The sequence below is a fragment of the Mirounga angustirostris genome, unplaced genomic scaffold, assembly GCF_029215605.1.
Source record: "Mirounga angustirostris isolate CCGP_5_RB_7025 unplaced genomic scaffold, mMirAng1.0.hap1 SCAF_7, whole genome shotgun sequence".
Taxonomy (NCBI): Eukaryota; Metazoa; Chordata; class Mammalia; order Carnivora; family Phocidae; genus Mirounga; species Mirounga angustirostris.
Window position 1 is genome coordinate 113,358,728 of NW_026991715.1, and position 13,722 is coordinate 113,372,449.

Consider the following 13,722-nt stretch of genomic DNA (forward strand, 5'->3'; position numbering starts at 1 on the left):
GGACCAGGGCGCGGGTGCGGGGAGATCGATGCGAGAGGCGGACGACCCCGGTTCCAGTCTAACCACTGCGAGTCCCTAGCTCGCTAACGGGCCGTCTCTGTGTCTCCTTCGGTTTCCCTGCTCTCCCTTTCTAAGCGGTTGTGACAGTCACATGAGATCAGGGACGTGATACCGCTCGGCAGCGTCTGCAAGTGCAGCAAATTGCAGACCAAGCGTGGGCAGCCATGGTGGCTGGATGCTCCCCTCCGCGTGTGTGGAAACAAGGCCAGATGCTTTCGAGACTGCTGTCACTGACGTGCATTTGCAGGCTCTACATGCAGTTTGTGTCTCTGCCTTCTACTTAATCCAAAGGGAAGGGTTTCATCCAGTCTCTTCTCAGAGGGAGGAAAGGTAGGAAGGGAGGCATACGCTCCCATTTTCACCCTCAGAAAACAAGAGCAGCTCAGTGTGGTTAGTTCATTACATGGTGAAGGACAGATTCCTCTAGCGGAAAATAAAGTTGGGGATGAGTTTCAGGATAAATAAGGGAAACCCATATTTAATTCGTCAGATTGTGGCTAAGAGAGCAGACTGAAAGGGTTCAGAAGATAGTAAAAGAGCATACAGCTGGGATTCTAAGTCAGCTCTCTGAGTCATAAAACTGCCAAACTGGTTACTAGTAAAGTGGTAGACGAACAAACATGCATTTCTTATAACCTTAAAAAAATCTTTTTGGCAATGTTTATGTCAGAATAAAACTTTTTAAGTTCATTCCCAATGACTCAAGATATTCCCTTAAATTTTTTGTTAAATAAGCATTCATCAATTACTTTGTGCCAAGTTCTCTTATGTGCTGACTTAACCCAATCCGTGTAGCTTTTTGGTAAGGTAAATTTTACTAACCCTAAAATTCCACTCCCCCCCACCCCAAACAAAAGGCCTCACATATTTATTACTGAACCAACCTACTGGTGCAGAAGCATGGGAACAGAGAAAAATCATCTTCCCAATAAAACATGTCTATTGTTCAGGTAGTAGTGATGTTTACACTAGGAGACCGGGAGTGAAGCTGGGTGACCCTATCAAGTTCCCTGTTGCTGCATAACAAACTAACCGAAAACTTAGTGGCTACAAGTAACAGTCATTTGCTTTGCCCATAAATATGTGCTTTGGGCAGGGCTCGGTGAGATCAGCTCATCTCTGTTCCATGTGGTGTCAGATGGGGCTGTTCCACTAGGGGCTGGAGGATCCACTTTCAAAATGACTCGAGATGGCTGGCAAGACGGTGCTGGCTATCAGCTGAAGTCTCAGCTAGGGCCCGGTTCCACTCCACAAGCTGCTTCAGTTTGCCCTTAATTTGAAGGCTGAGTTCTAAGGGTACACATCCAGAGAGAGGACGGTTTGGGTCCAGAAACCAGCAGTCACTTCTACATTCTATTGGTCATCCACAAAGTCCAGATTCAAGGAGATTTGGGGCCATGTTTTAAAATCTCCAGTGAACCTGGCCATGTGGACAGTCCGAGAGGATAGAAGTAAGAGTATACTTCCTAGCACTGGGACTACGGGAAGCAATGTATTAGGGAGCCAGGGTATACAGACAAGATTGGAAGAGTAATGAAATCCAAGGCCAAATTGCTGGAAAGGCTGACTCCAAAGAGGGCCACTCAGCCAGGAGGCTGGGTGTGTAGAGGCCAGCCGAGAAGCAGATGTACAAAGCCAGGCAGAGCTTGGCAAGGACTCATGGAAGCTGAAGATCTGAGTAAGGCCACATGTCAGTTACCTGGTTGAGAGGATCAGAAGTCCAGCAGTTCAAGTGAAGTGGCTGAAGCAGATAAGACAATTAGAACCAAGAAGAAAGTGTAAGAAAATAAGGCAATGCCAGAGAAGAAGGCAGAAACAGGAGTCCAGATCTAAGAAATACGTAAGAATCAGAATGAAGCAAGGCCAAGGAGGTAGGAAAACAGGTAAGACTTCAACACCAAGGTAGGGTGTAGAATGATGTCTACACTGCATCATTTGGCTGGGCCGCTGTGGGATCTCAAGGTACCTCTGCTGAGCGTCGACTAGGTGGGTCAGCAGTCAATGAAGGGACCATGATGTCAATATATAGGCAGACAAAGACACTAAACACACGAACTGCAGTTATGTCAATTCAGGTTTTATTGAAATTGCCTCTGAATATTCTATTTCATCCTTAGTTTTCCCTATTTGATTTGCTTTAGTGTACAAGAACCTTTCTTCACTTATCAGATCCTTTGCCATGAAAGAGCACCAATTAACTTATCAGTATCAAACTGATTCCCTTATGACACTGAAGAAAATCTGTACAAGGTTTGTAGAATCCATGTACTAAAACACCAGGATCCCCTCTTCAAGTGAGCCAAAGCTTCCTTACATATCTGCAGGCCTACAACATCTTTTTGCTTTACCATCAAGATCAAAGTAAAGAAGAGCACAGACACAATTTTCTTGCTCCTCCAGTCTAAAAGTGTGGATTTTTTGCATTACAGTTAAAAAAACACAGAAAAAACCAGAAGCTAGAAGGAAAATAAGTCACTGTGATTAATTAAATTACAATTTTTTTTTATAGAGAAGCAGCACTTAACCAGTTTTCCCCTTTCCCTAGACTTTAGGCAGCTATAAAAACATAGGCAAAATAACATGTATAATAAAAAGTAATAAAAATAAATATTTGAGGGCCTACTGCAGTAGACAATTTACACATTTCATTTAATCCTCACAATACTGTGAGGGAATTATAATCATTGTACAAACAAGGAAGCAGGCTCAGAAGGGTGAAATGACTGGGGCCCAAGATCACACAGGTGACTGGGCTGGGATTTATGTTCAAGTCTATGCCTCCAGAGCCTAAGCTCTATTATGCTGCTCTGGCTCCCAAAAGCCCATGTAGCTCCATCTTCTAAATTTACACTTTTAAGTCTGCATAACTACTGAATAATAAAAGAGCTTAAAGTTATTCTCAATCTACTTGCTAAAACAGGAGTTTGCAAGGAATATTAGAAAACTCTTCAAGTACTTGGAACATTCCATACCTAAAATGATGGTTGTTCTAATTCACTGATAATGACAGCTAGTAATTCAAGAACACGTAGGTAATTGCAATTGGCTCCTTTTCTTGTTGCCACCATCTGTCAATCTCAAAGGAATGAAGGCAAAAAACAAAAGACAAATTCCTATTGTGAAATCCAACTGCTCATTAAATTTACAGTATGCACTTAGTGGAAAGCCCAAAGAGGTTCTGGTTTTAAAATCTTACCACCAGTCTTTTGTTTGCTTCTTAAGAGCACTCATTTGTTTTTTTTAAGTATCTAATTCTGGTGGAGATGGCAGGGCCCACTGGGGGATGGCTTTATTGATACATATGAGGAGTCTGCTAGAACTATCTATGATGTCTAAGAGGATAACTTTTAATACTCCACAGGATGGGGTCATAAAGTTCCAGTAGAAATGGATTTACTTTATGGATAACTAACTTAAAAAGCCTGAACCTATGCAATCTGGACATCTAACAATCTTTGTCCACTGGGGACATATTTGCATGTTCATTCTAGAACTGCTGGATCTTAAATGATTAAAGTTAATATCTAGTTGTTCCTTATTCAAGTTCTCACTGAAATTTAGTTTACTAGTTTTAGACATTTTTTGAGTCCAGTCCCAAAAAGACGTTTTCATGCTTAAGAAGCTGAAAGGGTGAGATGAGATCATCATTAAGGCCTCTTCTAACATTAAAATCTCCATAATTGACCTCCTTTCTTAAAGTCTGATTGATAGGTCATTCACTTGCTCATTTATTGAACAAATCTTTTACAGAACACCAGCCATAAGCAAGGCTAAAAAAAAGTAAAAAACATATAGGCTCATTAATTCTAGGAGGTCAATACATAAAGGACAGCTAGATGTTAATACACGTAATATAAGAAAGATACGAAAACTAGAAAATAAAGCTTATCAGTGTGAGAGAGGTAGTGATTTGTGAGTACCAAATAAAAAAATTCAGCATAACTAAATGAAATGAGAAATCGTAGAAACCTAACATTTTTGTCCTGACCACCTCCCTGCATAATCTAATAAAGGATGATGAGGCAAATCTGACAAAGTGGAAAATTTAAGGACTAGTGGAGAGAAAAGCTGTAGGTAAATTACCTACATAGACTGATTTGGGTCATTAGCTCTTGGTGCTGCCTTGGTTTCCCTGAAATAATTATATACCTAGGGAGGCCGAAAATTACTGGAAGGTAACTCAGCAAAGAAAGCACAAGGATTCTTGATCATACTCGCTAGAAAGGAACCTGGTATCTTGAATTTCTTGATACTTCATTTCTATGCCTACAGAGCCTAAGCTCTACTATGCTGCTCTGGCTCCCAAGTCTTGTCTGGGCCTTAATTAGCCCTTGTAAATGGGAATTGGAAAGGGACAATGAGTGTGCATATGGCCTACCTGGTGGGGACTACAAGGACAAAAGATGGCTAAAAGGAAAATAAAATAAAAAGGGGAAATCCTAAAAATCCATGTGTATAAAAACCAACCCAAATGATCTAAATTCATGTAACTCTAAAGCTTTATCATCTAAGCACCCAGATGTTGAACCAATCCCTACCATCTCCTTTTCCCATGAAATACAAGATCCTATATAATTCCTGTTATAGGGACCATTAGAAAGAAACATTCAGTTGAAAATACATAAACATATACTCATTTCCACATTTTAAAAAGATTTTCAATTGACAGTCATCAGAGTACCAATTTTAAAATAATTTTCTTAAACATATTTGGACAAAGGCCATAGGATCACTTGTCACATTGTTCAAATGCCCAATGGCAAGACTTCTGATGAGACCAAATAGGTCACATTAAATCAGTAGAGTATCTTAGAAATAAAGCCAATATGACTAAATCCAAAACAGATCACATGAAGTACCTCATGTACAATACAAACCTAGTTTAATAAATAAAGGAAACACAGGTGACTGTACCCTGGGAGAACATTCGGTTCCTCATGGCCCATTCATAGTCTTCTCTGAGACTCCACTGCCACTTCCACCCGGGCAAGTCTAATGGTGCGGCCATGAAGCTTGTAGCCATCTTGCCTTACTAACGCCACGGTGCCAGGCTGCACCCCAACACGAGCTGGCACGTGACAGAGGAGTTCATGCTCATGAGGGTCATATTTGTCACCGATGGGTGTCATCTTCTCCAGGCCATGTTTGGCAAACACACTTTTCAGCTTTGCTTCTAAAAGTGACAAGCCTCGGAAGATCTTCTCCAAAGTGAGCTTCTGGTCCCCAGGCTCTGTTTCTTCAGAAATGTACCCTCTAGTCTTCTCCAAAATGTCTGCCACTTCGACCAGGTCCTTGCAGAAACTCTGAATTCCTAGAGAAACCAGACACTTTTATTGTTTGTGAGGAAATCATTTTGCTCTTGGGGGTGAAGTATGGGGAAGGCCCAGAGATGTGGTAGTGTAGTATACTGGATACCCCAGGAAGTGGGAGGATTGCCACACAGGACCCAGGGATCGTCATCAACGATTATCAGCTTACCCAACTGACAAACCGGGGTTTCTCTTGGAAGGCATATGACTGGGAAGCCTACTAGGGAAAGGGGAAGATGGTGAGAACCTAAGAACTAGGTAAGTCTGCACGCAGGAGGCTCAGAAACCCGTCCTTTAAAAACTGGATCATTGTTTCTTGTATTTTTATCGCTATTCACCTTTAATACTGAGTTATGTACATTTTGAAAATTCTTGTAGGTCTTACTTTTGCTAAGACATACATTCTCAATAGGGACAAGATATTGGCATTTCATGGGGCAGGGGGCAATAATACAAAAGTTAGTTGACAAGACCGTGCTAAGGGAGCTTCAAGAATCGTTTATTCTTGAGGATTGGCTAAACAAGGACAGGAAAGCAGGATACTCCATAGATGAGATGAGTCTCCAACTGCCTGCTCGAAAGTTACATATATTTGCTAGAGATGGGCCACAAAACTTTTAAAATCTTTTTAGTCATATGAACTGTTCTAAAAGTAAACTCAATTGTTGAGAAATCTCATTACTCCCAATGTAGCATCTTGATTTTTCTTACAGAAATGTTAAGGAATGTCATCATTACAGATATCTATGATAACAGCAAAGCCCTGGTGGGAACTAGTGAAGAGTGAAGGCTTTTGTTCATCTGGTTTTAATCCAGGGACAGTTTTGGTTTTTTTTAAAGATATTATTTATTCATTGGCGGGCGGGGGAGAGTGCACGCACGAGTGGCATGAGGGGCAGAGGGAGAGGGAGAAGCAAACTCCCTGCTGAGCAGGAAGCCCGAGGCTTGATCCCATGACCTGAGCCGAAGTCAGTCACTTAACTGAGCCACCCAGGGACCCCAATCGAGGGACAGTTTTAAGGCCATGAGTCAAAAAATAGGCAGCCACCTTAACTGTATTCAGAGGTAAAAAGGAAGATTATCTACAGGGAAGCAATAAAAGAGATGACGGAGAAGAAATTTTCTAGACTTGCTGCCTAGATTCTGGAAGGAACAACTGAGAGAGGTGGAAATTCTATCTTTAACTTCTGGGTGATAGAGATGCATTGTAGCATCTTGAGAAAAACAAGTGTAATAGGATTCAAATTAGTCTAAGAACGTATATAATGGATTTGGGGTGCTAGGGCATGACAGATGGGCAGGAAGAGAAGATATCAGAAGAAACAGGAGAACCAAATGAAGGAATGCTGGTGAGACCTGGTCTGGTGTAGAAGAGGAGGCGAAGGAGAGGAAAGAGTAAAACCAGCAGGCATTTCCAGGGAACCAGACTTGGTGTGATCAAAGTTCCACGAGATATCCCCCCCACCTCCACCAGGGATGGCAGCCATAAATATTAATGGCTATTAATAAAATCAGCTGGAAAGGTAGAAGAGATTTGCCAAAGGCTTGAGAAGTATGCCGATTAGATAAAAACTCCACCCAAGAGAAAATAATGTCTCATAAAGATCAATCGGGGTACTAAAGGCATCTCCTGGCTATTAAAAGAAGACATATATGCTAATAGAGTTTTGAAAGTAGCAGGCTTCTGGGCAGACTTGTACACTGCCATGGTACAAAGAACCCTGGATGGGGGTATAGCTCAGTGGTAGAGCATTTGACTGCAAAGAACCCTGGCTTCTGTTCAGTCAAGTTGTATGAATTTGGGTAAACAGAAGCCCAGGTTCTCTTGTGTATAGTGAGGGGTTCAGTCTCTGATTCTATTCTAATTACTGTTACTTCAGTAGGAAGTTGGTGTCTGCACCATTTCTTGGGAGTGGGGGGTGAGGGAGAATCTTTATGACCTGTTTAAGAGAAGAGTTACTGAGACAAAACTACTCCTGGAAGGAGGGTCATTATGCTATACTACATATTAACTAAACACAATAAAAGCTTTCTGCTTTTTTTCTACCTCCATGCTCCCTGACCAATCTTCAATTTTTCTAAGTATTCCTGGCCACTAGAAGGAAATGACCCAAGCAAATAACTTAGGTGGCATACTGCTAGACACATTTTGCTCTCTAAATGAATACATTAGATTATCAAATTATTTTAGCTTAGCTCATACTTGTTTGTTCCTGGGAACCTTATCAATTCTTGAGGAAATTGATATAACTGATATAACCCATCAAAGCTTGACTTCTGGTAAGCCATTTTACCCTGTTCCCCTCAAGCAGGCAAGAGGTCTTCCCCAGAAACCAGTTGGTTTATTTGCTACAGAAATTCCTTGTAGCTCAAAGGTGAGCAGACTTTTCCTAAAGGGCCATATAGTAAATATTTTAGGTTTTGTGGGACAAGAGGCAAAAATCAAGGATCTTATGTAGATGATTATTTAATAAATGAGAAAATTTATTTCTATAGATTTTTAATAATGAAATTCAGAACTGTATTTATGGACTAACACACAGGCTGTAATTTGCTAAGCCCTGTCCTGATGGTTGGAAAGAAGACACTAAAACTTGGATGAAACATCAGTAATACAATTTGGGGGTCAGTACATAAGCTGATACTCATAGCCTTGAAATGTGATGTCTCTAGCACTGAATGAAAAGCAGAAGGCTATGCCAAGCACTGGGGCTGGACGGGACAGGATAGGAATGAAGTGAATCCTATGCACAGATAGCAGATAAAATCCAGAGAACAGGAACTAGTGTGACATAGGGAAAAGACTAATAGACTGGGGGTCAGGAGACAATGGACTCATGTCTCTGTCACCAATTAATTTTTTCAGCTCACTTGTAAAAGGAGATTGGACTACATAAAATCCAAGGGCTCCTCAAGCACCTTCATTCTATGTGAAGTCAAAGTATAATGCTCTGTATGAAATTATGAGCAAGGCAAGTAATCACAGATTTGCCCTCTACCCTTCAATCCGTTACTAACTTTCATGAACACGTTTGGAACGAGATTTTGTGTGTTCAGAGAAAAATTTCTGTAAGACTATTTTTTATTTTTTTAAATGTGAGGCCTTCAAACGTATATATATATATATTTGAGATTTTATTTTTAAGTAATCTCTACACCCGATGTGGGGCTCAAAAGCCTAACCCAGAGATCAAGCGTTGCATGCTCCACAAAGCCAGCCAGGCACCCCTGAAACACTTCAAATTGACCAAAAAGATTATTCGGTCATCAGTGAAAAAATAGATGTGATCTAGTACAACTTCCAGAGTTATGTGCTTCCATATGGTCCAAGCCTTTGTCTTTTGAGTTATTTTATAACTTAGTAAGTTGTAAATACTGATGGTTAATGCAAATGATTTTTGTCCATAGTAGTGAAAATAGTTGTAGTGTCCACAGTAATGAAAATGACTTTTGTCCACTTCATCTCTCTGGTGGAGATACAGTTGATTACTGCACTATGGATATAGACCAGTTTTGCTTCTACGAAGCAAATTGTAGTATTCCTGATTGCCCATGCGTCTTGTTCTTTGGATTCTCCTCTGAACATCTTAATGATTCACTTGTTTATTAATGAGTTAAACAGAATTGATTGTATAAGCACTAGAATGTTAAGTGTACATGCTTGAAAAATAAAGTAACAAAGGTTTTGGTCAAAACAAAGGCAAGCATTATTTTAGCAAATGGTTGACTTGGCAACATTCCCAATAAAGATCTTAGAAAACATATAGCAAGAGTGGAAGGGCAGGGTAGGATTGGTTTAGGACCTAGATGTGTTTTTTACTATGTTCAGTTTCCAAAACTGCTAGTAAGTATCCTTAAACTAAAAGGGTTTTTTTTTTTTTTTTGAGATAGAGTGCCTGCATGCAGGGGGCGGACGGGCAGAGGGAGAGACAGAATCCCAACCAGGGTCCATTCCCAGTGTACAGCCCAACGCGGGGTTCAACCTTCCGACCAAGATCATGACCTCAGCTGAAGCCAAGAATCGGACACTTAACTGACTGAGCCACCCAGGTGTCCCAAACTCAAAGGTATTTTAGTTTTTATCACAAATAAATCTCTCACCAAATATCTTGGCGTCTTCTACACATCTCTGGGTTCGCCGCCTTATGTTTTCACCATCAGCTACAGCTCTCTGGTATCTCATCTGACACCAAAAGCAGAGTCAAAATGATCAGAAAATACATGCTTGCTGGTGGAAAAGAATGTTTTTGCTTACTTTACAAACTTTACCCTTGGGATAGGTTTTTATAAAAACAAAACTTAGGAGCTGTAGGCATCTTCGATCAGCTACTACAAATCCCGCGTCAAAGCAGGAACTTACTCTTCACAGCAGCCCTGATAGGCTGTCATTTAGCCTCCTACTCTTAACACTTCACAACAGTTTTCAAGCTCATTATCTTGAGCGCAAGCTTCCTTTTTCAGACACAGCCAATACTGCCAACCCTCTTTCTTTTGTTGAGCTGAACTCCAGGACAACAAACAGTAAGTTTTAAAAACCTGTCATCTTTTGAAGGCAGTTAGTTTAGCTCCTTTAATCTTTTCCTCTTTCATTCTTATAATCCTTGATTCCTTTAATTGCTCTCACAAGACATGCTTTGCTACCTCCTTACCATTCTGGGTGGCCTTGCTTTGGAACTACTCTAATTATCACCCTCAAAGCTTGTCTGTCACCCTGGTATGGCAGAGTATGCCAGATGGAGTCTGACTGGCAGAGTACAATGATAAATGACATATTCATTCAACAAATATCTATAGAGGTTTTACTACATGCCAGGCCCTGAGCCTCCTCTGGTATGTAAGTACTGTGACATAACATGTTTTTAACTACGAGAGACTACTTTGCCTAGTATACCTAGCAAGAGAGTGGAGATGGGGGGAGAGGTAAAGAGCCAATGAGACGAAATTTAATTTAAAAAAAGGACACAAAAACTGTACGTGGATATTTAAACCAGAGAGGGGATGTGAGGGGCAGACAAAATCTACTCACTGTTAAGTCCTGGACTTCCTTCTCCAGTTTCACAGCTTTCAGCTTTAAGGCTCGTTCTGCCAGAGAGGGCCCAAGCTCATCGGGAGGGTCCTCAGAACTGCAGTCCTCACCAGCAGTTCTCTGGGTGGCGGTGCTGAAAGGATGTGGCCATCCCCTTAAGTGGGAGGGAGGGGGCACATGAAGAAATGCCATCACACACAGACAAACTGCTTGCGGTCACAGTAACAACACCAACACTTAGAAAGGGCTTACTAAGTGCCAGACACCATTGTCAGGTTTTATGTAAATCATCTTTACATCTCACGGTGTATGAGAGAAATTATATTATCATCTCAATTTTTTTTTATTTTTTTATTTTTTATTTTTTATTTTTAAAGATTTATTTATTTATTTGAGAGAGTGAGAATGAGAGAGAGAGAGTACATGAGAGGGGGGAGTGGGAGAGGGAGAAGCAGGCTCCTTGCTGAGCAGGGAGCCCGATGCAGGACTCGATCCCGGGACTCCAGGATCATGACCTGAGCTGAAGGCAGTCGCTTAACCAAGTGAGCCACCCAGGCGCCCCTCAATTTTTTTTTAAAAAGGTTTTATTTATTTATTTGAGACAGAGACAACACGAGTGGTGGGGAGGGGCAGAGGGAGAGGGAGAAGCAGACACCCAGCTGAGCAAGGAGCCTGACGCCAGGACCCTGAGATCATGACCTGAGCCAACGCAGATGTCTAACCCACTGAGCCGCCCAGGCGCCCCTATCATCTCAATTTTATAAATGGGAAAACTGAGGCTCAGAGAGGCTTATGACTTGCTTAAGATGACATAGCTAGTATTCTGTTGAATCAGGATACTGAACACAAGGCAAGAGGAATAGCCAGAAGTGGGGACACGAAAGTCAGCAAGAGAAAACCAAGTTCTAATGCCCAGAACCAGAGGGGCCATATCAGAAGCGGGAATTCAAAACACAAATAATTTCTGATTCAATCCTTCATTTTACACATAGGGAAAATTAAGCCCAGCAAAGGGACTGTGTCAAACTGGAGTTAGGCCTAGAATCCTATAGCTTTCTTGACAAGCTCTGAAGTAAGGCTCTTAAGAAAGAGAACCTGTGTTAAGAGAAATTCTGAGTTGAGAACTCACTTCTGGGTAAAATCAAGTCAATTAAATACTTATAAAACACTATACGTTCCAGACTGTGAACTATAAACAGGTGAATAAAATGGACCTTTATATTCAATCATGTTTGTCATCTACAACTTCATACAGCTCAAATGTCTGACATATAGTTGTTTACAAAGGAAGAAATTTAGGGCAGGGGCTACTTTACAAATCTTGGCTTATAGCAGTTCTGACTCCTCTTTCAAGGAAGTTTCCATTACACTTTCTGGATTCCCATAATCTGATTCGAAGTAAAATCAACAAAATCAATCTGTGAGTACAAAAGATCTTTAAAACAAATAATTTACTCATATAAACTGGCATATATTGAAGAGCAGTCATTGAGGTGACATCCGTGCAAAGATTTAAAGGGGGTAAAATGAGTTTGCTTCAAGAAAGGGAGAGGGTGGGGCGCCTGGGTGGCTCAGTTGGTTAAGTGGCTGCCTGCGGCTCAGGTTATGATCCCAGAGTCCTGAGATCAAGCCCTGCATCAGGCTCTCTGCTCGGCGGGAAGCCTAGTTCTCCCTCTCCTACTCCCCCTGCTTGTGTTCCCTCTCTCATTGTGTCTCTCTCTGTCAATAAATAAATAAAATCTTTTAAATTAAAAAAAAAAAAAAAGGAGAGGGAACAGTCAGTAGAAAGCTATGGGCAAGATGACTTTTATGTCCCAGATTTTCCAGGCCAGGCCTGAACTCAATTATCACAATCTGGTGTCAGATTATATGTGGTTCCACATTTTTGGTTCAGAAAATATGGTCACCTTAGATCTGGGGCAAATCACCCAGGGTGAAGTACCTCCTTCCTCCTAAACTCCTAACAAACTACATTTATCCAATTGAAAGTAGGTCATAACACTCCCAGGGCCAGTTTAAAGAGAAAATGGCCAAAGCCCAAGTCTGAAGAGGACAGTTGAGGCTGATCCCTTCAATTCTTCCTGCTCCAGAACTGGAGTGAGGGGAAATTTTATCAGAAGCAAACTTTTTTCTTCTGGTCACTTCCCTACATCACAGACTGCCAAAAAGACTTAAAAAGCCCGAAACCCTGAATTCAATCTGGCACCCAGGTGCTAGGTCAAGTGTGTTAAAATAAAAAGGTGACAAATAGTTATGCGCAATTCCCGGATTCCCCGCAGCTTAATTTACATTTCAGAAGTCCAACCTTACCCCACAGTTCACTCATTTTTATACTGTCTGAGGAACAGTCAAACACAGAGTCGCCCCTCAGAATAATTAACGTTGCTTACTAATTAAAAGCGCCGATTCTAGAGTCCTGACTGGTTTCTAATCTGGGTTCCACCATTACAGAGTATTTGAGTTTGGGAAAGTTACTGTACTTTTCCAAACCTCAGTTTTTTCGACTGAATGGGAGAATAAAAAGAACAATCCTGAGAGTTCTAGAGTCAGCATAAGTAATCAATAAAAGGTGCCGCAGCCGATGGTGAAAAGCAGCAAATGCAACTACAAAGACTCCCGAGGGCAGGTGGAAGGGCCGTTTGGAGACCAAGTCGACCGCCCTCCTTTTACCGACAGGTGAAGCGAAGCCGAGATAATGGGGAAGGGACTGGCCTAGGGTCACACAGGGAGTCAGCGGGGAGAATTCCAATTTAACTGCAGACACCTCAGCTGGAGAGAAAAGGGCCGGGACACGTACATCCCCAATTCAGTCGATGCTCGAGGCTGAAGAGTTCCCACTTCCGAGGAACGTGACCTCGGCTCTTCCTTGGCCTCGCAAGGAGGCGCGGCAGTGTGCCTCAGTTTCCTTCTCTGTAAAATGGGGCCGTGAGCGCCGGATCGGACAGCCGAGAGGCTTGGTGGGTCATCTCGCGCCCTCCAGCCCACAACCGCCCTTCCAGCTTTCTTGTCTCGCACTATCCTCAACCCCCGACCCGCGGCCTGCCTGGCTCACCTGCCTTCGGACGCGGCACTCGAGGCCAGGAGGCGCTGCAACAGCCGCCGGACCGCCCATACGGACCGCGCGGCCATATTCCCGATCTCGGCTGACGGAGGCAGCGCAGGCGCACTTGCTCCAAATGACGAGATAAGCGAGATACCACGCTTCCCGGCAGCCTCTGCGGGCGCTCCCAGCCCAGGGCCTCGGACTCCAACGCCACACTTCCGGTTGTCAGTGCGCGCGCGGTGCTGGTGCCTATCCGGTGTCTCCGACCGAACGCGACACTTCCG

General features: G+C 42.4%; 1 protein-coding gene across 1 annotated transcript; it reads right to left on the minus strand.

Moving 5' to 3' along the window:
* Positions 1-2,116: 2,116 nt before the first annotated feature.
* Positions 2,117-13,598, minus strand: GRPEL2 (GrpE like 2, mitochondrial). Its single transcript, XM_045903209.3, has 4 exons — positions 13,448-13,598; positions 10,396-10,549; positions 9,471-9,552; positions 2,117-5,371 (listed from the first exon to the last, which is right to left on the minus strand). The coding sequence occupies exons 1-4, from the start codon at positions 13,522-13,524 to the stop codon at positions 5,007-5,009; spliced, it is 678 nt and encodes a 225-aa protein (XP_045759165.1). The 5' UTR covers positions 13,525-13,598; the 3' UTR covers positions 2,117-5,006.
* Positions 13,599-13,722: the final 124 nt, after the last annotated feature.

Coding starts and splice junctions, on each gene's coding strand:
- GRPEL2 (XM_045903209.3), bottom strand. CDS start 13,524: ATGGCCGCGCGGTCCGTATGGGCGGTCCGGCGGCTGTTGCAGCGCCTC. Junction 9,553..10,395: donor AGGAAGTCCAGGACTTAACA/GTGAGTAGATTT, acceptor TTTTGGTGTCAG/ATGAGATACCAGAGAGCTGT. Junction 5,372..9,470: donor AGAAGACGCCAAGATATTTG/GTGAGAGATTTA, acceptor TGGTTTCTCTAG/GAATTCAGAGTTTCTGCAAG.